The 27,995-nt window shown below is 49.1% G+C and overlaps 1 protein-coding gene across 2 annotated transcripts in view; it reads left to right on the top strand.

Moving 5' to 3' along the window:
• LOC121290866 (SAM domain-containing protein SAMSN-1-like) overlaps positions 1–11,963 on the top strand; it is a 64,005-nt gene extending 52,042 nt beyond the window's left edge. For both annotated transcript variants that reach the window (XM_041211883.1, XM_041211882.1), the window contains exons 6-8: positions 27–233; positions 2,224–2,368; positions 8,953–11,963. In XM_041211883.1, the coding sequence (XP_041067817.1) occupies positions 27–233; positions 2,224–2,368; positions 8,953–9,152 (552 nt within the window). In that variant the 3' untranslated portion in view covers positions 9,153–11,963. The remainder of the gene's footprint in view (positions 1–26; positions 234–2,223; positions 2,369–8,952) is intronic.
• The last annotated feature ends 16,032 nt before the right edge of the window (positions 11,964–27,995 follow it).

The raw sequence follows: 27,995 nt of genomic DNA, 5'->3' as shown, positions 1-27,995 counted from the left end.
TACCTCAATCTCGGACCATCTTCCAGAGTGGTGACATCATCGATATAATTAACAAGCCAACCATGGGCACCTGGACAGGAATGCTAAACGGCAAGGTGGGGAACTTTAAATTCATTTACGTGGATACCCTGCCCAATGAAGAAGATCTACCTAAGAAGCTGAGGACAGACAGGAGGAGCAAACAGCCAGTCCCTGATTCCTTACAGGATCTGTTGGAACGAATCCAGCTGCAGGTTAGTGCCATACGATGCCCCACTTTGTTCCCTTCTCCTCCTCCTTCTCTGCTCCAGATTACATTGGCTCTCGCACAGGCACTCAAAGACATCTGACACCTTGCTCATTCTTCAATGGCAAGTGAAGGTGTCGCATCTTGGGAAATCTTTTTGAATTAAACTGGGGGTCGGGGTGCGAAGGGACATTAACTGTCATGAACACGGGCACTCTCTTGTAGGGCTCACTAAGTATAATAATCTGGGTTGGAGATCCCTGTTGCTCTTTCCCAATTTCCAAGTCACTGAAAGAGAATTCACATGGGGTTGCTACCTCAAACTGAGCTCCTTTTTTAAAGGATCACGGAATAGTTACAGCACAGAGGGAGGTGCCAGCTCTCCATTGGAGCAATTCGCTCAGAGTCGCTCCTTCGCTTTACCCCGTAGCCCTGCAATTTTTCCTTTTTCTGATAACGCTCCAATTGCCTCTTTGACGCTTAGATTGAGCCTACTCCACCACACTCCCAAGCAGTGCATTCCAGACCCTCATGACTTGCTGCTTGAAAAACTTCTCTGTTTTTTGGCAGTTACGCTAGAGTCTTGGCTATGTTCCTGGATTAGTAACGCACCAGGCTTAGACTAATACCGAGTTCAAACCCTGCTGTGGCTGTTTGAGAATATGGACTGAGCTTTTAATAAATCTCAAAATGAATAAGTTGGTGTCAGTTAATAACTTGGCCACAAAGCTGTTGGGTTGTCATTAACACCTTTTAGGAAAGGAAACCCTGTTATTCTTACCACACCCCCACCCCCCGAGTTTTCCAATATGTGACTCCAACTTGGTTGAACATTTAACTGGTCTCCAAAATTATGTCCAGGGCAGCTAAGGATGACAATAAATGCTAGCATTGCCAGCGATGTCAATATCCCATACGACCATAAGATGTAGGAGCAGAAGTAGGCCATTCAGCCCATCCAGTCTGCTCCGCCATTCAATGAGATCATGGCTGATCTGATAATCCTCAATTCCACTTTCCTGCCTTTACCCCATGCCCCTTGATTCCCTTACTGTTTAAAAATCTGTCTATCTCCGCCTTGAATATACTTAACGACCCAGCCTCTACAGCCCTCTGCGGTAAAGAATTCACAGAGAGAAGAAATCCCTCCTCAACTCTGTTTTAAACGGGCGACCCCTTACTCTGAGATTATGCCCTCTGCCCTCCTGGACTCTCCCACACGGAGGGGGGGAACCTCTCAGCATTGACCCTGTCCAGCCTCCTAAGAATCTTACATGTTTCGCAAAACAGGTTGCTTCCATGCCTCCTCTACCAGTCGGAACTGCCTCTGTTGTGTACCGTAGGTATGATCTCTTCAACTAAGCTAAGCTAACTCACTACACACCATCCTAGTTACTATATTTCACGTATAAGCAAACTAGCGGGTGACATGTTTTTCTAATAGGGAACTACATACTCAAATACTAAAGGATGGATTTGATCACACCCCCCACAGCGAGAGCTGTGATTGGAGGGAGAATGGACAGAGACAGAACCGCAGTGTTAGCTCACTGGGGGAGCTTCCTTGCTAGGAAGGCGGGATAGCTGAAATCCCTCCGAAATGTTTGGCGAGCAGAATGACATCACGACAAAATCATTTGCATTTACTTAGCGCCTTAATGAAGCAAAATGTCCCAAGACATTTCACAGGAGCATTTATCAGACAAAATTTGACACCGAGCCACACAAGGGCCAGGATTTTACCGCACCTCCCACCCAGCGGGATATTACAGTCCCGCTGAAATGAAAGGAGATTTAAATGGCTCGCCGCATCCACCAGGGGGAGACATGCTGTGCCAGGGCCGTAAAATCCCGGCCAAGGAGATAAATCAGGGCCAGACGGCCAATAACTTGGTCAAAGAGGTAGCTTTTATGGAATGTCACAATAAAGGTACCGCACTCTTTCTCCTCCCTTTCCAGTAGTAATGGTTCTGGTTTCCATATTTTGGTCCATGTAGGATCTTTATTCCACATTACTTCTGAACGGCTACCAGAGCCTGGAGGACCTCAAGGATCTCAAGGAGAGTCACCTCATCGAACTTAATGTCACAGATGCAGAACAGAGGGCGTTGCTTCTGACCGCAGCTCAGCAGGATTATGATGGTAAGGGCGATAAGGGTACTTCTGCCTGTTGCTGTTACTCTGTCAGTCTCTCTGCATGAAGGTGAATGAGTAATAATGTCACCTGTGGCAGCATTATCATCACTTTAACTTACATGTATTAGTGTGTGAGCCCGTGTCTGGTTTCGGTGTGTGAGCCCGTGTCTGGTTTCGGTGTGTGAGCCCGTGTCTGGTTTCGGTGTGTGAGCCCGTGTCTGGTTTCGGTGTGTGAGCCCGTGTCTGGTTTCGGTGTGTGAGCCCGTGTCTGGTTTCGGTGTGTGAGCCCGTGTCTGGTTTCGGTGTGTGAGCCCGTGTCTGGTTTCGGTGTGTGAGCCCGTGTCTGGTTTCGGTGTGTGAGCCCGTGTCTGGTTTCGGTGTGTGAGCCCGTGTCTGGTTTCGGTGTGTGAGCCCGTGTCTGGTTTCGGTGTGTGAGCCCGTGTCTGGTTTCGGTGTGTGAGCCCGTGTCTGGTTTCGGTGTGTGAGCCCGTGTCTGGTTTCGGTGTGTGAGCCCGTGTCTGGTTTCGGTGTGTGAGCCCGTGTCTGGTTTCGGTGTGTGAGCCCGTGTCTGGTTTCGGTGTGTGAGCCCGTGTCTGGTTTCGGTGTGTGAGCCCGTGTCTGGTTTCGGTGTGTGAGCCCGTGTCTGGTTTCGGTGTGTGAGCCCGTGTCTGGTTTCGGTGTGTGAGCCCGTGTCTGGTTTCGGTGTGTGAGCCCGTGTCTGGTTTCGGTGTGTGAGCCCGTGTCTGGTTTCGGTGTGTGAGCCCGTGTCTGGTTTCGGTGTGTGAGCCCGTGTCTGGTTTCGGTGTGTGAGCCCGTGTCTGGTTTCGGTGTGTGAGCCCGTGTCTGGTTTCGGTGTGTGAGCCCGTGTCTGGTTTCGGTGTGTGAGCCCGTGTCTGGTTTCGGTGTGTGAGCCCGTGTCTGGTTTCGGTGTGTGAGCCCGTGTCTGGTTTCGGTGTGTGAGCCCGTGTCTGGTTTCGGTGTGTGAGCCCGTGTCTGGTTTCGGTGTGTGAGCCCGTGTCTGGTTTCGGTGTGTGAGCCCGTGTCTGGTTTCGGTGTGTGAGCCCGTGTCTGGTTTCGGTGTGTGAGCCCGTGTCTGGTTTCGGTGTGTGAGCCCGTGTCTGGTTTCGGTGTGTGAGCCCGTGTCTGGTTTCGGTGTGTGAGCCCGTGTCTGGTTTCGGTGTGTGAGCCCGTGTCTGGTTTCGGTGTGTGAGCCCGTGTCTGGTTTCGGTGTGTGAGCCCGTGTCTGGTTTCGGTGTGTGAGCCCGTGTCTGGTTTCGGTGTGTGAGCCCGTGTCTGGTTTCGGTGTGTGAGCCCGTGTCTGGTTTCGGTGTGTGAGCCCGTGTCTGGTTTCGGTGTGTGAGCCCGTGTCTGGTTTCGGTGTGTGAGCCCGTGTCTGGTTTCGGTGTGTGAGCCCGTGTCTGGTTTCGGTGTGTGAGCCCGTGTCTGGTTTCGGTGTGTGAGCCCGTGTCTGGTTTCGGTGTGTGAGCCCGTGTCTGGTTTCGGTGTGTGAGCCCGTGTCTGGTTTCGGTGTGTGAGCCCGTGTCTGGTTTCGGTGTGTGAGCCCGTGTCTGGTTTCGGTGTGTGAGCCCGTGTCTGGTTTCGGTGTGTGAGCCCGTGTCTGGTTTCGGTGTGTGAGCCCGTGTCTGGTTTCGGTGTGTGAGCCCGTGTCTGGTTTCGGTGTGTGAGCCCGTGTCTGGTTTCGGTGTGTGAGCCCGTGTCTGGTTTCGGTGTGTGAGCCCGTGTCTGGTTTCGGTGTGTGAGCCCGTGTCTGGTTTCGGTGTGTGAGCCCGTGTCTGGTTTCGGTGTGTGAGCCCGTGTCTGGTTTCGGTGTGTGAGCCCGTGTCTGGTTTCGGTGTGTGAGCCCGTGTCTGGTTTCGGTGTGTGAGCCCGTGTCTGGTTTCGGTGTGTGAGCCCGTGTCTGGTTTCGGTGTGTGAGCCCGTGTCTGGTTTCGGTGTGTGAGCCCGTGTCTGGTTTCGGTGTGTGAGCCCGTGTCTGGTTTCGGTGTGTGAGCCCGTGTCTGGTTTCGGTGTGTGAGCCCGTGTCTGGTTTCGGTGTGTGAGCCCGTGTCTGGTTTCGGTGTGTGAGCCCGTGTCTGGTTTCGGTGTGTGAGCCCGTGTCTGGTTTCGGTGTGTGAGCCCGTGTCTGGTTTCGGTGTGTGAGCCCGTGTCTGGTTTCGGTGTGTGAGCCCGTGTCTGGTTTCGGTGTGTGAGCCCGTGTCTGGTTTCGGTGTGTGAGCCCGTGTCTGGTTTCGGTGTGTGAGCCCGTGTCTGGTTTCGGTGTGTGAGCCCGTGTCTGGTTTCGGTGTGTGAGCCCGTGTCTGGTTTCGGTGTGTGAGCCCGTGTCTGGTTTCGGTGTGTGAGCCCGTGTCTGGTTTCGGTGTGTGAGCCCGTGTCTGGTTTCGGTGTGTGAGCCCGTGTCTGGTTTCGGTGTGTGAGCCCGTGTCTGGTTTCGGTGTGTGAGCCCGTGTCTGGTTTCGGTGTGTGAGCCCGTGTCTGGTTTCGGTGTGTGAGCCCGTGTCTGGTTTCGGTGTGTGAGCCCGTGTCTGGTTTCGGTGTGTGAGCCCGTGTCTGGTTTCGGTGTGTGAGCCCGTGTCTGGTTTCGGTGTGTGAGCCCGTGTCTGGTTTCGGTGTGTGAGCCCGTGTCTGGTTTCGGTGTGTGAGCCCGTGTCTGGTTTCGGTGTGTGAGCCCGTGTCTGGTTTCGGTGTGTGAGCCCGTGTCTGGTTTCGGTGTGTGAGCCCGTGTCTGGTTTCGGTGTGTGAGCCCGTGTCTGGTTTCGGTGTGTGAGCCCGTGTCTGGTTTCGGTGTGTGAGCCCGTGTCTGGTTTCGGTGTGTGAGCCCGTGTCTGGTTTCGGTGTGTGAGCCCGTGTCTGGTTTCGGTGTGTGAGCCCGTGTCTGGTTTCGGTGTGTGAGCCCGTGTCTGGTTTCGGTGTGTGAGCCCGTGTCTGGTTTCGGTGTGTGAGCCCGTGTCTGGTTTCGGTGTGTGAGCCCGTGTCTGGTTTCGGTGTGTGAGCCCGTGTCTGGTTTCGGTGTGTGAGCCCGTGTCTGGTTTCGGTGTGTGAGCCCGTGTCTGGTTTCGGTGTGTGAGCCCGTGTCTGGTTTCGGTGTGTGAGCCCGTGTCTGGTTTCGGTGTGTGAGCCCGTGTCTGGTTTCGGTGTGTGAGCCCGTGTCTGGTTTCGGTGTGTGAGCCCGTGTCTGGTTTCGGTGTGTGAGCCCGTGTCTGGTTTCGGTGTGTGAGCCCGTGTCTGGTTTCGGTGTGTGAGCCCGTGTCTGGTTTCGGTGTGTGAGCCCGTGTCTGGTTTCGGTGTGTGAGCCCGTGTCTGGTTTCGGTGTGTGAGCCCGTGTCTGGTTTCGGTGTGTGAGCCCGTGTCTGGTTTCGGTGTGTGAGCCCGTGTCTGGTTTCGGTGTGTGAGCCCGTGTCTGGTTTCGGTGTGTGAGCCCGTGTCTGGTTTCGGTGTGTGAGCCCGTGTCTGGTTTCGGTGTGTGAGCCCGTGTCTGGTTTCGGTGTGTGAGCCCGTGTCTGGTTTCGGTGTGTGAGCCCGTGTCTGGTTTCGTGTGTGAGCCCGTGTCTGGTTTCGGTGTGTGAAGCCCGTGTCTGGTTTCGGTGTGTGAGCCCGTGTCTGGTTTCGGTGTGTGAGCCCGTTGTCTGGTTTCGGTGTGTGAGCCCGTGTCTGGTTTCGGTGTGTGAGCCCGTGTCTGGTTTCGGTGTGTGAGCCCTGGTGTCTGGTTTCGGTTTTGTTGTGTGAGCCCGTGTCTGGTTTCGGTGTGTGAGCCCGTGTCCTGGTTTCGGTGTGTGAGCCCGTGTCTGGTTTCGGTGTGTGAGCCCGTGTCTGGTTTCGGTGTGTGAGCCCGTGTCTGGTTTCGGTGTGTGAGCCCGTGTCTGGTTTCGGTGTGTGAGCCGTGGCCTGTTTCTGGTGTGTGAGCCCGTGTCCTGGTTTCGGTGTGTGAGCCCGTGTCTGGTTTCGGTGTGTGAGCCCGTGTCTGGTTCGGTGTGTGAGCCCGTGTCTGGTTTCGGTGTGTGAGCCCGTGGTTCGTTGGTGTCGGGGGGTGAGAGCCCGTGTCTGGTTTCGGTGTGTGAGCCCGTGTCTGGTTTCGGTGTGTGGCCCGTGTCCTGGTTTCGGTGTGTGAGCCCGTGTCTGGTTTCGGTGTGTGAGCCCGTGTCTGGTTTCGGTGTGCGAGCCCGTGTCTGGTTTCGGTGTGCGAGCCCGTGTCTGGTTTCGGTGTGCGAGCCCGTGTCTGGTTTCGGTGTGCGAGCCCGTGTCTGGTTTCGGTGTGCGAGCCCGTGTCTGGTTTCGGTGTGCGAGCCCGTGTCTGGTTTCGGTGTGCGAGCCCGTGTCCGGTTTCGGTGTGCGAGCCCGTGTCCGGTTTCGGTGTGCGAGCCCGTGTCCGGTTTCGGTGTGCGAGCCCGTGTCCGGTTTCGGTGTGCGAGCCCGTGTCCGGTTTCGGTGTGCGAGCCCGTGTCCGGTTTCGGTGTGCGAGCCCGTGTCCGGTTTCGGTGTGCGAGCCCGTGTCCGGTTTCGGTGTGCGAGCCCGTGTCCGGTTTCGGTGTGTGAGCCGGTTGAGAGTTTAGGATCGGCCCGCAGCGAGAATCCCATCCACTGGTGACAGGATGTTAATTTGTTTCAAGAATGAGCCACTTGACACCAATAAGCCCTGAGGGCACAGGAATTTCTTGGTGACACAGGGATTTTATGGGCTTTGCATGGCTCTCCCTCACCTCCAGAGTCTGCACCTGTAGGGTTTGCCTGAGGCCTCGTCGTCGTGGGGTGTGTGTGAGGGGGGTCCCTTGTTTTCAGACACTGTGTCCAATCGTCGAGGGACCTGGCATCAGGAAGGGAGGTAATGCTGAAAGCCAGCCCCTGCCTTTGGCCCTGACCCCCCCGATTGCTCCCGACCTCTGGTGATCCCCACCCTGTGACCCCCATCCCGTCCCTCTCACTTGTGTACCTGAATCAAGGGATGATCCTTGGACTGTCCACTGATGCATCACAAGCAGCAGCCACTGATCCCACAGGCGCTGCCGGCAATGGAGAGCTGCTGGCCCCTGATTGGTTGGCAACTCTCAAGGGCAGGATTTCTGCCCCGGCGTCCTCGCACTGTCCAGTGAGGTGCCTGATGGACACTTCATTTTGACTGGTTTCATCCTTGGAAGCAACGTTTCCAACTGGTTCTCCAGCTGGTGAGGGGAGAGGGATCCTCATCTAGGGAATAAAATAACAGCGAGTGTGTCTTGATTTGAAGTTATTATTATGATCTAAGGAAATGCAGCAGCAAATTTACTTACAGTGATCTTCCACACATAGCAATTTAGCAAATCCTCTGTTACTTAGTGATCTTGGTTGAAGGAGAATTATTGTTCAGGACATCGGGGAGAATTTGCCAGCTTATCTTCAAAATAATGACTGCAGAATCTTTTACATCCACCTGAGGTCACAGGCGGGGGCCTCACTTAAACATCTCACCCGAAAGCCGGCACCTCTGACAGTGCAGCATTTCTTCAGTCTTGCACTGAGAGTAATCAGCCTGGATTTTGTACTCTCGTCTCTGGAGTGAACGTTACCATTGAGGACGGAAATGTCATGTTTGCTGTGACTTTGCATTCTCACTTCAGACGCAGACCCCTGAGACTTTGAACCCACAACTTTCTGCAACCGAAGTGAGAACACTGCCCACTTAGACCCAGCAAACATGACTTCCACCCGTGCAGGTCCCACAGCTTTTGATAATGGACATAATCTGACAGTGACAAATAGTTGTCAATTGGTTGATGCCAGTTATTAGTTTGTGGTGGAACTGTCTTTCTAATGTCCCGTGTAAGGGCACATTGCTTGTGATCGAACCATCTTGCACCAAACAAAAGTCATGTTTAAAGTTTAGGAACTATGATCTTGGTCTGCTACCTTAAGGCAACAAAAACACCGGGGACTTCAGAAGACCAGCCCCCAGCAATCCCAGAGTTCATTGTGGATCATTGCATCAACACCATGGGTTGATAGAAACCTGGCTAAGGGCTGATGACGCTGACACCCTAACAGAAGCCTCCCTAAATGAAGGTTAGGACTGAGAGATATGGGGAGAAGGTGGATAGGTGGGATCGAGGGATGTGGGGAGAAGGTAGATAGGCGGGGTTGAGGGATTTTGGGAGAAGGTGGGTAGATGGGATTGAAGGATATGGGGAGAAGGTAGATAGGAGGGGCTGAGGGATATGGGAAGAAGGTGGGTAGGCGGGATTGTGTGATATGGGGAGAGGCTGGGTAGGTGGGATTGAGGGATATGGGGAGAAGGTGGACAGGTGGGGCTGAGGGAACTGTAGAGAAGGTGGGTAGATGGGATTGAGGGATACAGGAAGTAGGTGGGTAGGTTTGAGGGATACATTGAGAAAGTTGGAGCGGAAGTCAAGGCAAAGAACCTCAGTCACTGCAGTACTACCTTCATAACTGAGTGGTCTCTAGGTCTTGGCAGAGTACAAGCATCACAATCCACAACCACGTGTCTCCCAGACAAGAGCATTATTCAATTATCCCTTCCTATTTAATGATAAACAGATTATGATGGATAAAGAGAATGATATTCTTACACTTCTTTATTACAGTTCTAAGTGAAGAGGAAGAGAAAAATGACGTTATAACTCCTAGCCAAGCCTCTGACCTCAAGCTCGAACAAACACACTTGATGCAATGCCCCAGGGACTCTGGATGCTATGCTACATCTGAAATCTCGGACAATGGTAAAGAAGACTTGGATTTGGAGAATTTGCCAGAAATGATTGAAGGCGTTTCTCTTGCCGACTGATTGCAGTGGGAATCGTTAAGTCGTTCAGTTTTAAGTCATACAGTTGGAGCCAATGGATGCTTGAGGGTTTTCAGTCTCTAAGCATTGATATCCATGGGCACACATTGAACATGGTTTCCTTTATTTAATCTGAATCCACAAGAGAAAGCAATGGGCACAGTTTTGGATTCACCCTGCCATCTCCCAAAAAGCAGGGAATACCTGTTAAAAGTATGTTGATTAGCAAATTATTGCAAATAAACAGGCTGAACTTTTCTATGAACTTTAGTCATGCAATGTTAGGGGTCATTTCTGGGTTGTGAACACGGTTGAAGTTAAATTTTGTGGGAGTGATCTATTAGTACATTGCCTCCACTTTTGATGTCCAATTCGCACAAAATGGAGGTGAGATGCTGATGATGGGACCATCAGCCAATTGCTCTCACCCAGCACTATCCACTGGATCCATCTGCAGGTGAAATGCATGGATTTTCATGTCTTTGCAGGTGGACGGCCTGAGGTTTGACAATTTGGATCTTTAGAGTGACCATTGCCTCTGCACTGACCTCCCGCTGTGCTCCTGTGGGTAGGTGAGCCACAGGCAAATCAGGAATCCTGTGTGCCACCAGCAAAATTCTATCCCACCTAAAAATGGTCATCAAGTGGCTCAGTCATTACCCTGACTGTCTTCTCACCTCTACTGGCCATTTAACCATCATCTCCCTGAAGCCACCTCTGGGAACATCACAAGGAGGTGGGAACATGTCGGGGAGCCATCCTGATGGGTTTTTTTCCTCTAGATTTTCTGGCCCTTGCTGCTCCCAAAGCTGTTTTCATGGGGCTGAGAAAATACAACCCAATAAACCCCTGTGGTTTTTGCAGCCTTGTACTTGACATTGTTCAAATTTGTTTATATATCTCAAAAGGGAATTGGACAAGTACTTGAAGGAGAAGAATTTTCAGAGATATTGGGAAAGAGAGTGGGACTAGTTGTGTAGTTGTGCCAAAGAATCAGCACAGACAAAATAGGCTGAGTGGCCTCTTTCTGTGCTGTATCATTCTATGATCTCCTGAGAGGCACTCGGGCTAAGATCATTCCTCTACTGGAACGGATGAACCCCCGTTAATACAAAGATCGGCTAAACAAATTGTTTCCACCAGTGCTCAACGCCAGAATGTAGCATTTGAGTGGTTAGATGAGTTATCAATTGGGAAAAGCAAACAACTCACAGACAAAAGCTGGACTTTCAATGGCTATACATTTAGAGAAGTTGAAAACTCTCCGAGGATGAAAGTGTTCATCTGTTCTGCACCTCCAACCATAAATGGCAATAGGAAGAGTGGCAGGTAGACCACCACCAGTTTGGTTCTCTCGGCCCTGTCCAAAAGATTGAGCGTGGAAATTCAGCGCCTATATGTTCCCAATTTCCCAGCTCGCCGGATCGCTTCCGATTTTCTTACGCCCAGCCAGGGTAATGATGTGAAAGGTAATTGGCAAGGACCATTGTCAGATGGAAATGATCATTTAGTGGACAATGCGGAAGTGAATGGTCTTTGAACATGAGAATCATATCATCAATGCAACATTGCTTTTGAACCCTGCCCATTTGACTGAAGCACCATAAGTTATTCTAGAGCCCAGGTTTCATAATGATGAAAATAGTGTTGCCAACTCTGGTTGGATATATTCCACCGAGTGGAGTTTTCCACCAAAGTTGCTGACAGAAAGGCTTGGAAAAAGCAGGAGAAATTTCACCACAGAGAATATAATTGGGACCAAGAAACAACCGGGCAAGTATCTGGTGAGAAAAATGACTGAGCGAGGATTAAGGTGAGGAGGTGAGCAATCTATGTGGAAAAGGAGAGGTTCGTTGAGGTTTCTCTTCCTGCTCCCGAATATTCTCATGATATTGCCGAATTCGTGGAGGTAAAATTAAATGTGGCAACTCTGGCAACACAATTAGTGCTTCGCCCCATGGTATATTGACACACGGGAAAATGCAGTGCTGGGAAAGGCAAAGGTTACATCTGCCTGATCCCATGTACGCAACAAACATACAGTATTGCACAGGTATACACGCAGCACACATACAGAGATTCATGCAACGTTTCCTCTGTTTTTCTTTGGAGCATGTAATTCATTTAGTTATACGCATGGTCCCTTTATGTCTTTTTGTACTGTTGGGATGCACAGTAACTTGTGCGCGACCTGCACAGGGACTTTTGGGTTACTCCACAAGAGTGCAAGTTAAGGGAAATATTGATGCAGATGAATGGACATATATACGTGTATGTACAAACACACACAGATACATACAGTCACATGAACATACGTAAATGCACACGAATACAAACAAACACACACACATGCAGATACAAACATTTATACACAGAGGTCAATACATCCAACTTGCAACCGCTGTTCTACTTTTCTTAACATGTTTTAAATGGTAAATGCAAACAGAAGAATTTTGATGTAACTAGTTAGGTCAGATGTGTGACTTTTAACCAAGTTGTAGAAAATCAAAATCCCCTTTGCTCTCTCCTTCCTTCACCACACAGTTTCCATGACGATCGGTTGAGTGATTTGCATCAGTCCGTGTCTTAAGCTTACTTTAAACTTTTTATGTGTAAATATTTATTTGATTTTTGTATTTTATCTGGATAGATTTTACACAATCGTTTTGGAATTCCCTGTGTTTTAAGTTTTGGCTCGAATTGTTCCTCCTTTACTGTTGTATTCTGCATTGGGACCTTTAAATGAATTTATGTAAAGGCATCACAAGTTCTTTAAATGTAGCTCAGTGAATAAATTATAAGATTTTTAAAATATTTGTAGAATGCTAAATTTGCATATTTGACTCATAAAACTATGAGATAAAAACAATTATCTTGTGCTCACAAACCAATATGGTTTTCCCCACTGCGTCAAACTGACTCTGATCGGACGCTTGTTCGGAATGACGTTTATTCCTGGTTCAAGAAGGGGGATAAATCTTTTATTCCTCAGGAACATAGCAACAGGAGGAGGCCATTCAGCCTCTTGGCCAGAATTTCCTTATTCACCCCGCATGCCACTTCCCCCAACCTCAGCAGCTTTTTAGGGGAGGGAGTTCCAGTTTTCCACTACCCTTTGCGTGAAGAATTGTTCCCTGACACCACCCCTGAATAAGCTAGCTCTAATTTTAAGTCATGCCCACTTGTTCCACATTTCCACACACAGGAAATACTTTTTCTTTATCTACCCTTTCTTATCAACTGTGAATTCTCTGGCCCAGAGAGCTACGGGTACTCGAAGTTAATGAGTATATTCAAGACTGAAATTGATATATTTTTGGGTACTGAAAGAATATAGATGATAGTTTGGGAATTGGGAGTTGAGGTAGAAGATCATGGCTTGTTGACTGATGGAGCCTCTGGCTCGCATTTTTTATGTTCTTATGTTAACTTCTTTAAGCATCTTCAACACCTCAACTAATTCATCCTGTAATCTTCTCAGTTCTGCTACTTTTTCCTCTTCTCCTAAGATTGCCAGGATGTAAATCCTGCTGCATCACCCAGGCTCCAACCATCTTCAATGCTTCATGGGCATACTGTCAGACTATCTGACCATGGAGGGCATCACACTCCAGTCCCATCCAGTTTTGTGGTGGAATTGTTGGGCCTGACATTGTTGGAGCGACGAGTAATCCAGGGAACTGGAATAAAACTACAGAGAACGTGAACTAATCCCAACCTTGGTCTTTTGAGAATTTGCTTTCAGTTAAAAAAGGAAATAAGAAGTTGGCCTCAGTGAAAATGATCCTGAAGCTTTTGGATCCATTCCAAAAAACCCAGCCGGTTCACTAATGTCCCTTCAGGGAAGGAAACCAACGGTCCTTACCCAGCCTGACCTGTATGTGATGCTGGTCCCACACAACAACAACAACTTGTGTTGATTATCTAGAATATATGTCACAGAAACAGGCCATTTGGTGGTTATGCTCAACTCGAGCATCCTCCCATTTTCCTGATCCAAATCTACCATCATAACTCTCTATTCCATTCTCCCTGATAAGTTTGTCTAGCTTCCCCTTAAATGTATCTATACTATTCGTTTCAATCACCCCCCTCCCCCTGTGGTAACGAGTTCCACATTCTCACCACTCTTTGGATGAAGAAGTTTCTTCTGAATACCCGGCTGGGTTTCTTGTTGACTATCTCATATTGATGCCCTCTGGTTATGCTGTTCCACGCAAGAGGAAATATTTTCCCTGTATCCACTCTATTAAAATCTTTCATGTAAATTTAAAGCAATCTATTAGGTTACCCCTCAATTTTTTTTCAATAGAAAGAAGAGCCAGCCTTTCCTGATAAGCATACCCACACATTTCTGGGATCATCCTTGTAAATCTTTTCTGCATACTCTCCAGTGCCTCTACATCCTTTGTATAATATGGCAAACAGAACTGCACACAGTACTCGACGTGTGGTCTAACCAAGTTTCAGTACAGGCTTATCATAATTTTCCAATTCTATTTTCCTACTCCTACTGCTTCTGCTTTAGTTATGTCGATACCGCAGATGAACATCCATATTCCGTCATCTTCTTTTTACTAGGAATGTGCTTAACAATGTGATAATGACCAGATGATGTGTTTCTGTGCTGTTAACTGAGTAATCTCTATTGGCCAGGACTGGAGGTAATGCCCCTGTTCTTCTTTGAAATAGCACCAAAGGATCTTTCACCCCTACCCCAGAAATAAATAGTGGGCTTGGTTTGCCTCTTCATGGCTTTGCTAAGCTGTGGTGCAAACTTTTGTGGTAATACTGTGAAGGAATGCAGCTATAAATATGAAGTTATGAGAGAACCCTGCTAAAAATAAGGAGTTATAAGATTAAAAAGAGTGATTCCCCTATGAAATAGGGACTAAAAATTTAAAGCAGCGTTCACCTGCTGTACAGAGGTTTGAAAGCTTGTAAACATGGCTGGACATAATTGTGTGCTCAATTCAATGAGATCATATCCATTCAATGAGATCATATCTGATCCTCTACTTCAACGCCATTTTCCTGCTTTATTCCCGTATCCCTTGATATCTTTAATATCCAGGAATCTATTGGTCTCAGTCTTAAACATATTCAATGACTGAGCCTCCACCTGCCCTCTGGAGCAGAAAATTCCAAAGATTTACGAGTGAAGAAATTCCTCCTCATCTCAGTCCTAAGTGGCCTGCCCCTGATCTTGAGACTGTGTCCCCTAGTTCTAGACCCCCTCAGCCAGGGGAAGCATTCTTCCTGCACCTACGCTGCCAAACTCTGTAAGAATTTTGTACACTTCAATGAGATCGCCTCTCATTCTTCTAAACTCTAGAGAATACAGGCCCAGTCTCCTCAATCACTCCTCATAGGACAATCCTGCCATCCAAGGAATCAGCCTGGTGAACCATTGTTGCACTCCCTCTTTGGTAGATATATCCTCCCTTAGGTAAGGAGGCCCAAACTGTACACAATGCTCCAGGTACACTCTCACAAGGCCCTATACATAAGGTATTACAGCTCTGTGCAATGAGTTCGATGGGGTAGAGGGTCTTTACACCTGTCTGACACTGCTCACATGAATGTACATAAAGACCAGGGGCGGAATTTCCTGTGCCGCTGGTATCAGGCGCATGGTGGGCGTGAACGGATAATATAACAGGAAGGTCAAAAATCAGTTTCACGACCAGTTTGCAATCGTCCACTCTGCCTGTCAATGGTGGGCTGCATTTCCCACTGCTGCACATTGGGAACTTCATTGTAATACATCTGCATATCATTGTATGCCCAGCTCACCGGAATCATCCACTGCGCCCCCCCCCAACCCCGCCGACGCTGGATTTGACTGCACTCCGACATGTTTCACAACTGTACATAAATAACATGCACCTGGCGGGCTGCACTTCGCTCAGGATTTTGAAGTCTGTTTGCCTACCTTGTTTCGGTCAGCACTCGCAGTCATCAGCACCAGGCTTCACAGGCAGCACCACATCACTTTTAAGGGGGGCTCATGGGCAGTTCTCTACTTACCTGTCGTTGACAGGGCCCTCAACCGTGTCCGGCCCATCTCCCGCGCATCCGCCCTCACGCCTTCTCCTCCCTCCCAGAAACATGATAGGGTCCCCCTTGTCCTCACTTATCACCCCACCAGCCTCCGCATTCAAAGGATCATCCTCCGCCATTTCCGCCAACTCCAGCATGATGCCACCACCAAACACATCTTCCCTTCACCCCCCCCCTATTGGCATTCCATAGGGATCGCTCCCTCCGGGACACCCTGGTCCACTCCTCCATCACCCCCTACTCCTCAAGCTCCTCCTATGGCACCACCCCATGCCCACGCAAAAGATGCAACACCTGCCCCTTCACTTCCTCTCTCCTCACTGTCCAAGGGCCCAAACACTCTTTTCAAGTGAAACAGCATTTCACTTGCATTTCCCCCAATTTAGTCTACTGCATTCGTTGCTCCCAATGTGGTCTCCTCTACATTGGAAAGACCAAACGTAAACTGGGCGACCGCTTTGCAGAACACCTGCGGTCTGTCCGCAAGAATGACCCAAACCTCCCTGTCGCTTGCTATTTTAACACTCCACCCTGCTCTCTTGCCCACATGTCTGTCCTGGGCTTGCTGCATTGTTCCAGTGAAGCCCAACGCAAACTGGGGGAACAACACATCATCTTCTGACTAGGCACTTTACAGCCTTCTGGACTGAATATTGAATTCAACAACTTTAGGTCTTGAACTTCCCCCTCCATCCCCACCCCCTTTCTGTTTCCCCCTTCCTTTTGTTTTTTTCCAATAAATTATATAGATTTTTCTTTTCCCACCTATTTCCATTATTTTTAAATATTTCAAATCTTTTATGCTCTCCCCACCCCCACTAGAGCTATACCTTGAGTGCCCTACCATCCATTCTTAATTAGCACATTCGTTTAGATAATATCACCAACTTTAAGACATATGTGTTCTTTTGTCCTGTTGTTTGTGACATCTTTTGATGATCTGCTTCTATCACTGCTTTTGCCTACAACCACACCCCCCCACTTCTCTCTCTCTCTCTCTCTCCGCACCCCGCCCCCCCACCCCCCCCCACCCCCGCAACACCTTAAACCAGCTTATATTTCAACTCTTTCTTGGACTCGAACTCAAGTTCTGTCGAAGGGTCATGAGGACTTGAAACGTCAACTCTTTTCTTCTCCGCCGATGCTGCCAGACCTGCTGAGTTTTTCCAGGTAATCCTGTTTTTGTTCTCTACTTACCAGGCCAGCCTTAAGGAGGGGGTAGCTTTTCAACAGCTACTGGGGGAGAAGTGGCTTCAGGCGAGGGAGGAGGCTGCGGGGCTAGGGCATTACTGGGGTAAGGGGGTATCCCAGAGTGTGTGTGGGGACATAAAAACAGCAAATTCTGGTAAAACTCAGCAGCTCCAAGGAAGCAGGGACACCCAGGAGGCTTTAATCCAACGAACCTTCAGCTAGCACAGCACAGATGGACCTCCAGGACAAGCCTGGGCTGTAGGCTCCATACCTGATGCAAAATCTGCCTGGTTAAGAACATTAACTAAGGTCCTTCTTAATAAAGCTGAATGTCCCACAAAGCACTCATTACATTATTGGAAACCATCCACCTGCAGAACAAAAGAAGCTCCCTCAGCCGTGATGACATGGCTGAATTTAATATTGCAACCAAAGAGACTTAATGAAACAAAATGAAAAAGGTGTTAAAAATCACACCAACTCATAAAGACCTCGTTGCGGGCCAATACCAAATCACCAGTGATAAACCCAGGGTGTGCCCAAGGTGCCTTATACTTTCATTTCCAGGTGCTACATCTTGGTGCTGACCCCTCGCTGGGAGTGGAATCTGAGCCAGCCTGCTGATTCTGCTGTCCTGTTGACCTCAGTGACCTTGGCGGACGTCCTCTGGCCCATGGAGCCTGTGCTGGCCCCACCTGGGAGGGAGATGCCAGTTCCACAGTGAGCAGTTCCCCAGTCGTTGCAGCCTCACCGGATGCAATGGTCAATGGGAGAGGGGTGGAGGAGCTGCTGCCCTCATCCGGAGCACCTTGAGAGGTGCCCGCAGAGACGACAGGCAGCTGCTGCGCCAATGTGAGGTCACTTCAGACCTCCCTGCTCACTGTGGATGGATGGGCACCGAGCTGGGGAACTTGATGCCCAGACCATCTCCCACACTGGCAATGACCAGCTGAGGTCAATGCCAATGTGAGGGCTTGCTGGTCAGAGCACATCCCCAGGAAGCCCTGATGGGTCTCCTGGAGGAGGTTCTCCACGAGAGTCGCCACTCTCCCCATGGAGGATGCATGGTGCTTGGACATGAGGCTCATTGCTTCTGCAATCGTCTGCGTAGATTTCTCCACCATGGACACAAGCCAAGCATAGCCTCATGTGTCTCCCCCAGATGCTCCCGCACATCAGGTCGCATTTCCGACTCCAGAGGCACATCTTGAGGCACCGACTGAGCATGTGCCTGGTCCCCTGCAGTCCTCCGACTGCTGGTGCCATGGGCACTCTCTGTCTCTGCCAGTTCCTCCAGCGACTGTGAAGTGCCCTCACCGCTGTGCCCCGGGACACTAGCTGATGTTTTAATTCTTACCGAGGTGCCTGCCTGGCAGAGATGGTGTGACACTGGTGAGACTTCAGGGCCCTCAGGTGTAAGAGGGGGCTCCTGCTGCTACCCCTCCCGGCCCTGCTCCACTGATGCTGAAAGGAAGAACAAGGGCATTTGATTAGTTAACGTGGAGACAATGTCAATGTGCATCCCTGTTCCCCGGATCATTATGCGCTCATCCTTCCATAAGCAATGGTCAAACCATGTTGAAAACTTCAATCACTGAACATTCAGCACTGCCATGGCTATTGGGAGAACAATGGTGACCTCACTGCTGGGCAAACATACCTGCCCGTGGTACCCCACCCTCACCGACACCGGTGGACCTGGGCGCAAGGCGCCTCTGCAAATCTAGGGCCTCCTACTTGAAGCCGCTGAGAATCGCTAACTGTACCAGCCCTACACCAGTCCTCACCCGCTCGCCTGCATTATGTGCATTCTTCTCCTGAGAAGGAGAGCAGAACATTGATTAGTGCTAATTGTACCTGGACTCTCTTTGTGGACAGTCCACCCCAACCAGAGTGGGACATTGCAGGTCTCCAGTGCCTCCTCACCCCGCTACTGCTGAACACTCACACAAAGATGCGAGGCCTGTCCCCAACCCCCCCACCCCCTTGGCCAAATGCTGCCTACATCACATTAGGCACCACACGGTCTAACCTCCCATAGCAAGGAGGCGCAAGCACATGGAGCGCAGAGGACTGCAAATCGATCAGTGCCAACGCCACCTTGAAGCTCCCCTCCCAGCATCTCATCACCCTAACTTTGACATGTCCTGGAGTTCCAGCTCTGCGCCTGGGTGCAACTCTTTCTGCTATCTTATCTTTATGCCTCTGTCAGCACCTCCTTTACTCTTTACCACTGCTATTAACACTCTCTTTGTCTTGTGTCCATGACACTTTGTCAATCTCTCCTAGGTGTCACATATCCTTAACCTTCTATCTTGCTCCACCTTCTCCCCCACCCCCCCCACCTTAAACAGTATAAAATACATCACATCACATTTGTCCTTCTCTTTAGCTCTAAAGAAGAGTCATACAGACTTGAAATGCTAACTCTATTTCTCTCTCAGCAGATGCTGCCAGATCTGCTGAGTTTTACCAGCATTTTCTGCTTTTCTTTCAGATTTCCAGCATCCGCAGTATTTTGCTTTTATCTGTGTGTGGAATACATTTTGATCTGTGCAAGTGGCCTCAAGAGGGTGAGGGACAAGCAGGCAGTCTCCAGATGGAGATGTGAGGGTGTGTGTGAGAAAGAGTGAGTGGCGATGTCCCTTGAGCTGGCAGTGAGTGTGAAGCCAGTGAATGTGTGATGAGCTTGTGAGTGTGTGAGTTTAGATTGATGAGATGGTTGCCTTACGCTGGGGGCACAGATGAGATCATTCATCCTCTTTCTGCACTGGATGGCCAACCTCTTCTGTGCAGCATTGGCACTGACCACCTCTGCCACCGCCTCCCAAACTGAAGCGGTGACACGGATGGGCCTCCTGTGGCCAGAGGGATGGTAGATAACATCACGGCAGGCTCCAACAGTATCCAGAAGGTGCCCCAGGGATTGCCTGACTGAATCAGGGGTGCTGTAGTCTTCTTGCCTTTCGGGGCCATGTCTTCTGTGCAGCGGTCTTGGTCTGGAAGCGCTGAGAGGTGTGCGCGCAGCTGCACTTTAAATATGCCACCCGGCATGAGGAAGCGGCAAGGTGACAGCATGGTGGGCAAATCGGAAGCTGCCCGCCATCAGAACGGCGTGTTTCCTGGGAATGAATGATTAATGAGGCCGGATTGGGACGATGTGGTGTGAAAACCCACCATTGCAGCTGGTGGGTAAAATGTCCTTTTTCCCACCCACTACTGCACTTTGTGCAAATCTGGGATGCTAGAATGGCACAGCACAGAAGGAGGCTATTAGGCCCATCATGGCCATGCCATCTCATTGAAGCTGCTAGCCAATCAGCCTGCCCATTCTCCATTGTACCGCATATTTTCATTTTTAATTATTTGAAAGTCACTTTTGAATCTGCTTCTACCATCAATTTGGAATGTGCATTCCAGGACATACGAGGCATTGAGTAAAATAATAGACATTGAATCATAGAATTGTTACACCACAATAGAAGGCCATTTGGCCCATCGTGTCTGTGCCAGTTCACCCTGGGCAACTCACCTGGTCCCATTTCCCTCGCCTTTACCCTATAGATCTGCAAATCTTTTCTCTTCAGAAAATTATCCAACTCCCATTCAAAAGCCACAGTTAAATTTGCCTCCACCACACTCTCAGGCAGTGCATTCTATATCCTAACCATCACTGTGTAAAAAGCTTTTCCCTCAGGTTGCCATTGCTTCTTTTGCCAATCACTTTAAATCGATGCCCCCTGCTTCTCGATCTTGCTGCCAATGAGGACAGTTTTTCCCCATCTACTCTCTCTAGCCACCTCATGATTTTGAATACCTCCATCAAATCTCTTCTTAATCTTCTCTTCTCCAAGGAGGACAAACCAACATCTCCAATCTACCTTTGCATCTGAAGTCCCTCATCACTGGAGCCATTCCTGTGAAGCCACTCTGCACCCTCTCTAATGCCTTACCCAGAGTGAGACACAAAAGTTGAGATCAAACCAGTGTTTTATAAATGTTCACTATAACTTCCTTGCTTTTCTACTCCATGTCCTCACTTATAAAGCCCAGGACCTGATGCTTTATTACTCATTTTCTCAACTTATCCTTGCCACCTTCAATGATTTGTGCACAGATACTCTCAGGCTCCTCTACACCTGTGTCTCCTTTAGAATTGTATGCTTTATTTTATATTGTCTCTCTTCCTTCTTCTGGCCAAAATGAATCACTCCACACTTCTCTGCATGAAATCTTGTCTGCTATATGTCTGCCCATTCCACCAGCCTGCCAATGTCCTCCTTTTTTTACTCTTTCATGGGGTCACTGGCTGGGCCAGCATTTATTGCCCATCTCTAATTGCCCTTGAGAAGGTGGTGGTGAGCTGCCCTCTTGAACCGCTGCAGTCCATGTGGTGTTGGCACATCCACAGTGCTGTTAGGGAGGGAGTTCCAGGATTTTGACCCAGTGACAGTGAAGGGACGGCGATATATTAACAAGTCAGGATGGTGTGTAGCTTTGAGAGGAACTTGCAGGTGGCGATGTTCCCATGTGTCTGCTGCCCTAGTCCTTTTAGGTGCTAGAGGTTGTGTGTTGGAAGGTGCTGTGAAAGGAGCCTTGGTGAGTGGCAGCAGTGCATCTTTCAATCACTAGCTTTGCGGTAATTAGTTGGGTTGGATTTGTCCTACTTTTTGTGTACAGGACATACCTGGGCAATTTTCCACACAGCCGGGTCAATGCCGATCTTGTGGCTGTACTGGAGCAGCTTGGCTAAGGGCATGACTATTTCTGGAACACAAGTCTTCAGTACTACTGCTCTAGTGTTGTCAGGGCCCATAGCTCTTGCAGTATCAGTGCCTTCAGCAATTTCTTGATATCAGGTGGAGTGAATCGAATTGGCTGAAGACTGGCAACTATGAAGCTGGGACCTGATGAGGAGGCTGAGAAGGATCACCCACTCAGCACTTCTGGCTGAAGAGGATGCAAATGCTTCAGCCTTCTCTCCAACACTGATGTATTGGGCTCCCCCATCATTGATGATGGGGATATTTGTGGAGCCTGCTCCCCCTGTTAATTGTTTAATTGTTCACCACCATTCACAACCAAAGGTGGTAGGACTGCAAAGCTTAACACTGATCCGTTGGTTGTGGGGTCGCTTAGCTCTGTCTATCACTTGCTGCTTATGCTGTTTGGCACACAAATAGACCTTTAGCTTTACCAGGTTGACACGTCATTTTTAGGTATGTCTGGTGCTGCTCCTGGCATGCCCCCCTGCACTCTTTATTGAACCAGGGTTGATCCCCTGGCTTGATGGTGATGGTAGAGTGGGGGATACGCCAAGCCATGAGGTTACAGATTGTGGTCAATTAAAATTCTGCTGCTGATGGCCCATAGCACCTCGTGGATGCCCAGTTTCGAACTGCTAAATTTTTTCAAAATCTATTCCATTTGGCATGGTGGTAGTGCCACACAACCCGGTGGAGGGTATCCTCAATGAGAAGACGGGACTTGGGACAGAATAGTCCCAGATTTGCACTAAGCGCGGTAGCGGGTGGGTAATTTACCCGTTGGCCAGAGTGGCCATTTTTCACGCCGTATCATCCCAAACCCACCGCATTAACCATGCAGTCCTGGGATACAGACCTTTTCAATGGCGGGCAAGCTCTGATTCGCCTGCCATGCCATCAGCTCGTTGCTTCATCACACCGGGTACCATGTTTAAAGTATAGCCACACACACAACTCTCAGTGCTTCCAGCCCAGGACGGCTGCAAATAAGACATGGCCCCCTAAAGGCAAGAAGACCTGCAGCCCCAGGTTTAGTGAAGCATCCCTCAAGCACCTTTTGGATGCCGTGGAGCCCACCGTGATGTCCTCTACACCACTCCAGCCTTAGGAGGGGCAGCAACATTGGTTGGCGATGGCAGTGGTGGCCGGTGCCAATGCCGCACAGAAGAGGTTGGCCATCCAGTGCAGATAGAGGATGAATGACCTCATCTGTGCCGCCAGGGTATGGCAACCATCTCATCACTCTAAACTCACACACAGCCGGGTCAATGCCGATCTTGCGGCTGTAGTAGAGCAGCTTGGCTAAGGGATGACTATTTCTGGAACACAAGTCTTCAGTACTACTGCTATAGTGTTGTCAGGGCCCATAGCTCTTGCAGTATCAGTGCCTTCAGCAATTTCTTGATATCAGGTGGAGTGAATCGAATTGGCTGAAGACTGGCAACTTAAGCCCATCACACATTCACTGGCAACTCACTCACTGCCAGTTCAAGGGACATCACCGCTCACTCTCTCACACACACCCTCACATCTCCATCTGGCCTCATTTGCTTTGGAGACTGCCTCCTCACCATCTTGAGGCCGCATGAACAGATCAACTTGTGCCCCCAAACACACCCTGGGATACCCTCCTTCCTCAATGCAGCCCTTGCCCTGCAGTCTCTTCTCTTGCCTGAGGCCACTTCTCCCCTGTTCCCAAGCAAGCCCTAGTCCTGCAGCCATACAAAGCGACCACCGCCAATGGCTGGTCTGGTAGGTAGAGACCTGCCTGTGAGCTCCCCGTAAAATTGATGTGGTACTGTCTGTGAAGCCTGGCGCTGATAACTGTGAGTGCTGACTGAAGCAAAGTAGACAAACAAACCCCGAAGTCCCGAGTGAAGTAAACACCGCCGGGTGTATGTCATTTATGTGCTGCTGTGAAACATGTCGGTGTGGGCGGATGATCCAGCGTTGGGGGGTGAGCCCAGTGGACTGGCCTTATAATGACATGCGGATGTATCACAATGTGGTTCCTGATGTCCAATTGGTTGGAAACACGGCCGCCCTCTATGGGCTAAGCAGACGATCGCAAACTGGTTTCACGATGTGGTGAAATTGATTTTTGGCCTTCTCGCCATATTGTCCGCTCACACTGACGCCAACAGGCCCGGAAAATTCCGCTCTTTGTCTCCACAAGGACTGTGCAGCGGTCATTCCTACCAATACTGTCATGGACAGATGCACCTGTGACAAATCGATCGGAGAGGGCAAGTTCAAGTAGGTTTCTCCCTTGTGTTTGTTTCCTCACCGCCTACCATAGACCCAGTCTAGTGGCCACGTCCTTTAGGACTCAGCCAGTTCAGTCAGTAGTGGTGCTACTGAGCCATTTTTGGTGATGGACATTGAAATCCCCCCACCCAGAGAACATTCTGCACCCTCGCCACTTTCAATACTTCTTCTAATTGGTGTTCAACATGGAGGAGCACTGATTTGTCAGCTGACATTGAGGTGGTGGGGGATGTGGTAGGTGGTAATCAGCAGGAGGTTTTGTTGCCCATTTTTGACCTGATGCCATGAGACATCATGGGGCCCAGAGTCACTGGTGAGGACTCCCAGGGCAACTCCCTCCTGGCTGTGTACCACTGTGCCACCACCACCTCTGTTGGGTCTGTCCTACTGGTGGGATAGGGTTGGTGATGGTGGTGTCTGGGAGATTATCTGTAAGGTGTGGTTCCATGAGGATGACTAATCTTGACTAGTCTGTGAGACAGCTCTCCCAGTTTTGGCACAAGCTCCCTTGCGCCCAATATCAAAGAGGTGGACTTTGCTGGACCGACATGGTTGGGTGTGCCATTTTTATTTCCAGTGCCTAGATCGATGCCAGGTGGACCGTCCAGTTTAATTCCTTGATGACGTTTCTGGAGTTTCGATACAACTGGCTTGCTTGGCCATTTCAGGGGGCAGTTAAGAGTCAGGTAAGGACAGGAGTTTTATGGCAATCGATGATACTTTCATGCTTACCATCACTGAGACTAGCTTTCAATACCAGATTCATTCCAATTCAAACAGCTGTCCTGGTGGGATTTGAATCCAGGTCCCCAGAGAATGAGCCTGAACCTCTGGATTCCAGATTCCAGTCACATTAGCAGTATGCCACCATCTCTACCCACCCCCCCCCACCCCCCCCAACCCAGAGTTCTTCACAGTTCAGATTACTTCCAAGTCTTCATCTCACCACTGGTTCTTTTGCTATTTCTATCTTTGCAAAATATGCGGTTGAACATCTAAAGAGTCATTTTTTGAAAACATATATTTTTTTAAAAATTATTCTGTGGTATGTCAGGGCAACCTTTGCACTTCAAGTGTCAGTGGTTTCCTTTTACATGCATGTATCCGGCTGCTGTGTGAATTCAAAGAACTCTGGCTGCCACGTAAGCAAAACCAAACTTTACAATAATAGATCCCAATTTTACCCAAACCTACCAGGCAAAACGAAGGGTCCTACAGACTCGAAACGTCAACTGTATCCCTCTCTGCAGATCCTGCTGAGTTTTTCCCGGGTATTTTTGTTTTAGTTCTAGATTTCCAGCATCTGCAGTATTTTGCTTTGACCAGGCAGAACACTGTCTTTCAGTGGGATAATTTCAATTGTTTTCATAACACATTTCAGACAGAAAGCGAGAAAAAGAGAGAACGGAAGAAAAAAAAGTGAGGAAAGGATAAAAGAGATAGAGAGAAAGGCAAAGAAACAAAGAACTTGCTTTTGACGGGGACAGTAGCACAGCAGCAATATAACTGGACCAGTAAACCAGATCAAAAGCTATGGGGCCTGACAATATTCCAGCAATAGTACTGAAGACTTGTGCTCCAGAGCTTGCCGCACCCTTAGCCAAGTTGTTCCAGTACAGCTACAACACTGGCATCTACCCAGCAATGTGGAAAATTGCCCAGGTCTGTCCTGTACACAAAAAAAAGGACGAATCCAATCCAGCCAATTATCTGTTGAAGGGTCATGAGGACTCGAAACGTCAACTTTTTTCTTCTCCGCCAAAGCTGCCGGACCTGCGGAGTTTTTCCAGGTAATTCTGTTTTTGTTCCAGCCAATCACCACCCCATCAGAACACACGTGATCAAAGTGGTGGAAGGTGTCATCGACACTGTTGTCAAGTGACAATTATCAGCTCACTATACTGATGCTTGGTTTGCATTCCTCCAGGACCAATCAGTCATAGGCCTCATTACAACCTTTCTCCAAAGGTGGACAAAAGAGCTGAATTCTAGAGGTGATGGGAGAGTGACTGCCCTTGATATCAAGGCAGCATTTGAACAAGTGTGGTATCGATGAGCCTTCCTGAAACTGAAGTCAATGGGGATCAGGGGAAAAGCTCTCCGCTGGATGGAGTCATGCCTAGCACAAAGAACGATGGTTGTGGTTGTTTGAGGCCAATGACCTCAGTTCCAGGACATCACTGCAGGAGTTCCTTAGAGTAGTGTCCTAGGCCCAACCATTTCAGCTGCTTCATCAGCTCCATCATAGGTCAGAAGTGGGGATGTTTCCTGATGATTGTACAATGTTCAGCACCATTTGCATCTCTGCAGATACTGAAGTAGTGTGTGCCCACTTGCAGCAATCCCTGGGCCTGGATTTCCCAGCCCTGTCATAGCAGGACCTGCCATGGGAAATTTGGCAACCCAGCCAAAAGCCCATTAACCTTCGGCTGGACCAGACGATCCGGGTGGTGGTTGGGGCCAGAAAATCCCACCCCTGGGCAGCATTCAGGTTTGAGCTGATAGGTGGCAAGGAACATTTGTGCCACACATATGCCAGGCAATGACCATCCCCAACAAGAGAGAATCCAGCCATCTCCCCTCCACATACAAGTCATTACCATCACTGAATCCCGTACTATCAAAATCCTGGGGTTTATCATTAGAAACATAGAAACATAGAAAATAGGAGCAGGAATAGGCCATTCAGCCCTTCGAGCCTGCTCAGCCATTCATCATGATCATGGCTGATCATCCAACTCAATAGCCTGCTCCCGCTTTTTCCCCATATCCTTTGATCCCTTTCACCCCAAGAGCTATATCTAACTCCTTCTTGAAAGCATACAATGTTTTGGTCTCAACTACTTTCTGTGGTAGTGAATCCCACAGGCTCACCACTCTCTGGGTGAAGAAATTTCTCCTCATCTCAGTCCTAAATGGTCTACTCTGTATCCTCAGACTGTGACCCCTGGTTCTGGACTCCCCCACCATCGGGAACATCCTTCCTGCATTTACCCTGTCTAGTCCTGTTAGAATTTTATAGGTTTCTATAAGATTCCCCCTCATTCTTCTGAACTCCAGCAAATATAATCCTAATTGACTCAATCTCTCCTCATATGTCAGTGCCGTCATCCCAGGAATCAGTCTGGTAAACCTTCACTGCACTCCATCTATAGCAAGAACACACTTCCTCAGATAAGGAGACCGAAACTGTACACAATATTCCACATGTGGTCTCACCAAAGCCCTGTACAGTTGCAGCAAGACATCCCTGTTTCTGTACTCGAATCCTCTGGCTATGAAGGCCAACATACCATTTGCCTTCTTTACCGCCTGCTGCACCTGCATGCTTACCTTCAGCGACTGGTGTACAAGGACACCCAGGTCTCGTTGCACATTCCCTTCTCTCAAATTATAGCCATTGAGATAATAATCTGCCTTCCTGTTTTTGCTACCAAAATAGATAACCTCACATTTATCCACATTATACTGCATCTGCCACGCATTTGCCCACTCACTCAGCTTGTCCAAATCACACTGAAGCATCTCTGCATCCTCCTCACAGCTCACCCTCCCACCCAGCTTTGTGTCATCTGCAAAGTTGGAGATATTACATTTAATTCCCTCATCTAAATCATTAATATATATTGCAGATAACTGGGGTCCCAGCACTGATCCACTGGTCACTGCCTGCCATTCGGAAAAAGACCCATTTTTCCTACTCTTTGTTTCCTGTCTGCCAACCAGTTTTCTATCCATCTCAATACACTACCCCCAATCCCATGCGCTTTAATTTTGCACACCAATTTCTTATGTGGGACTTTGTCGAAAGCATTCTGAAAGTCCAAATAAACCACATCCACTTGTTCCACGTCATCAACTCTATCAGTTACACCCTCGAAAAATTCCAGTAGATTTGTAAAGCATGATTTCCCCTTCATAAATCCACGCTGACTCTGTCCGATTCTACCACTGTTTTCCACATGCTCAGCTATTAAATCTTTTATAATGGACTCTAGAATTTTCCCTACTACTGACGTCAGGCTGACTGGTCTATAATTCCCTGTTTTCTCTCTGCCTCCCTTTTTAAATAGTGTGGTTACATTAGCTATCCTCCAATCTGTAGGAACTGTTCCAGAGTCCATAGAATCTTGGAAGATGACCACTAATGCATCCACTATTTCTAGGGCCACTTCCTGAAGTACTCTGGGATGTAGATTATCAGGCCCCAGGGATTTATCGGCCTTCAATCCCATCAATTTCCCCAACACCATTTCCCTACTAATTTTGATTTCTTTCAGTTCCTCGCTCTCACTAAACCCTGTGTTCCCCAACATTTCTGGTATGTTATTTGTGCCCTCCTTTGTGAAGACAGAACCAAAGTATGTATTTAGTTGGTCAGCCACTTCTTTGTTCCCTATTATAAATTCCCCTGTTTCTGACTGTAAGGGACCTACATTTGTCTTCACCAATCGTTTTCTCTTCACAGACCTAATAGAAACTTTTACAGTCAGTTTTTATGTTCCCTGCAAGCTTACTCCTGTACTCTATTTTCCCCTTCTTAATCAATCCCTTGGTC

Source organism: Carcharodon carcharias, chromosome 18 (genome assembly GCF_017639515.1).
Source record: "Carcharodon carcharias isolate sCarCar2 chromosome 18, sCarCar2.pri, whole genome shotgun sequence".
Lineage (NCBI taxonomy): Eukaryota > Metazoa > Chordata > Chondrichthyes > Lamniformes > Lamnidae > Carcharodon > Carcharodon carcharias.
The sequence above is the reverse complement of the archived record's forward strand: the minus strand, read 5'-3'. Positions and strand labels throughout refer to the sequence as shown.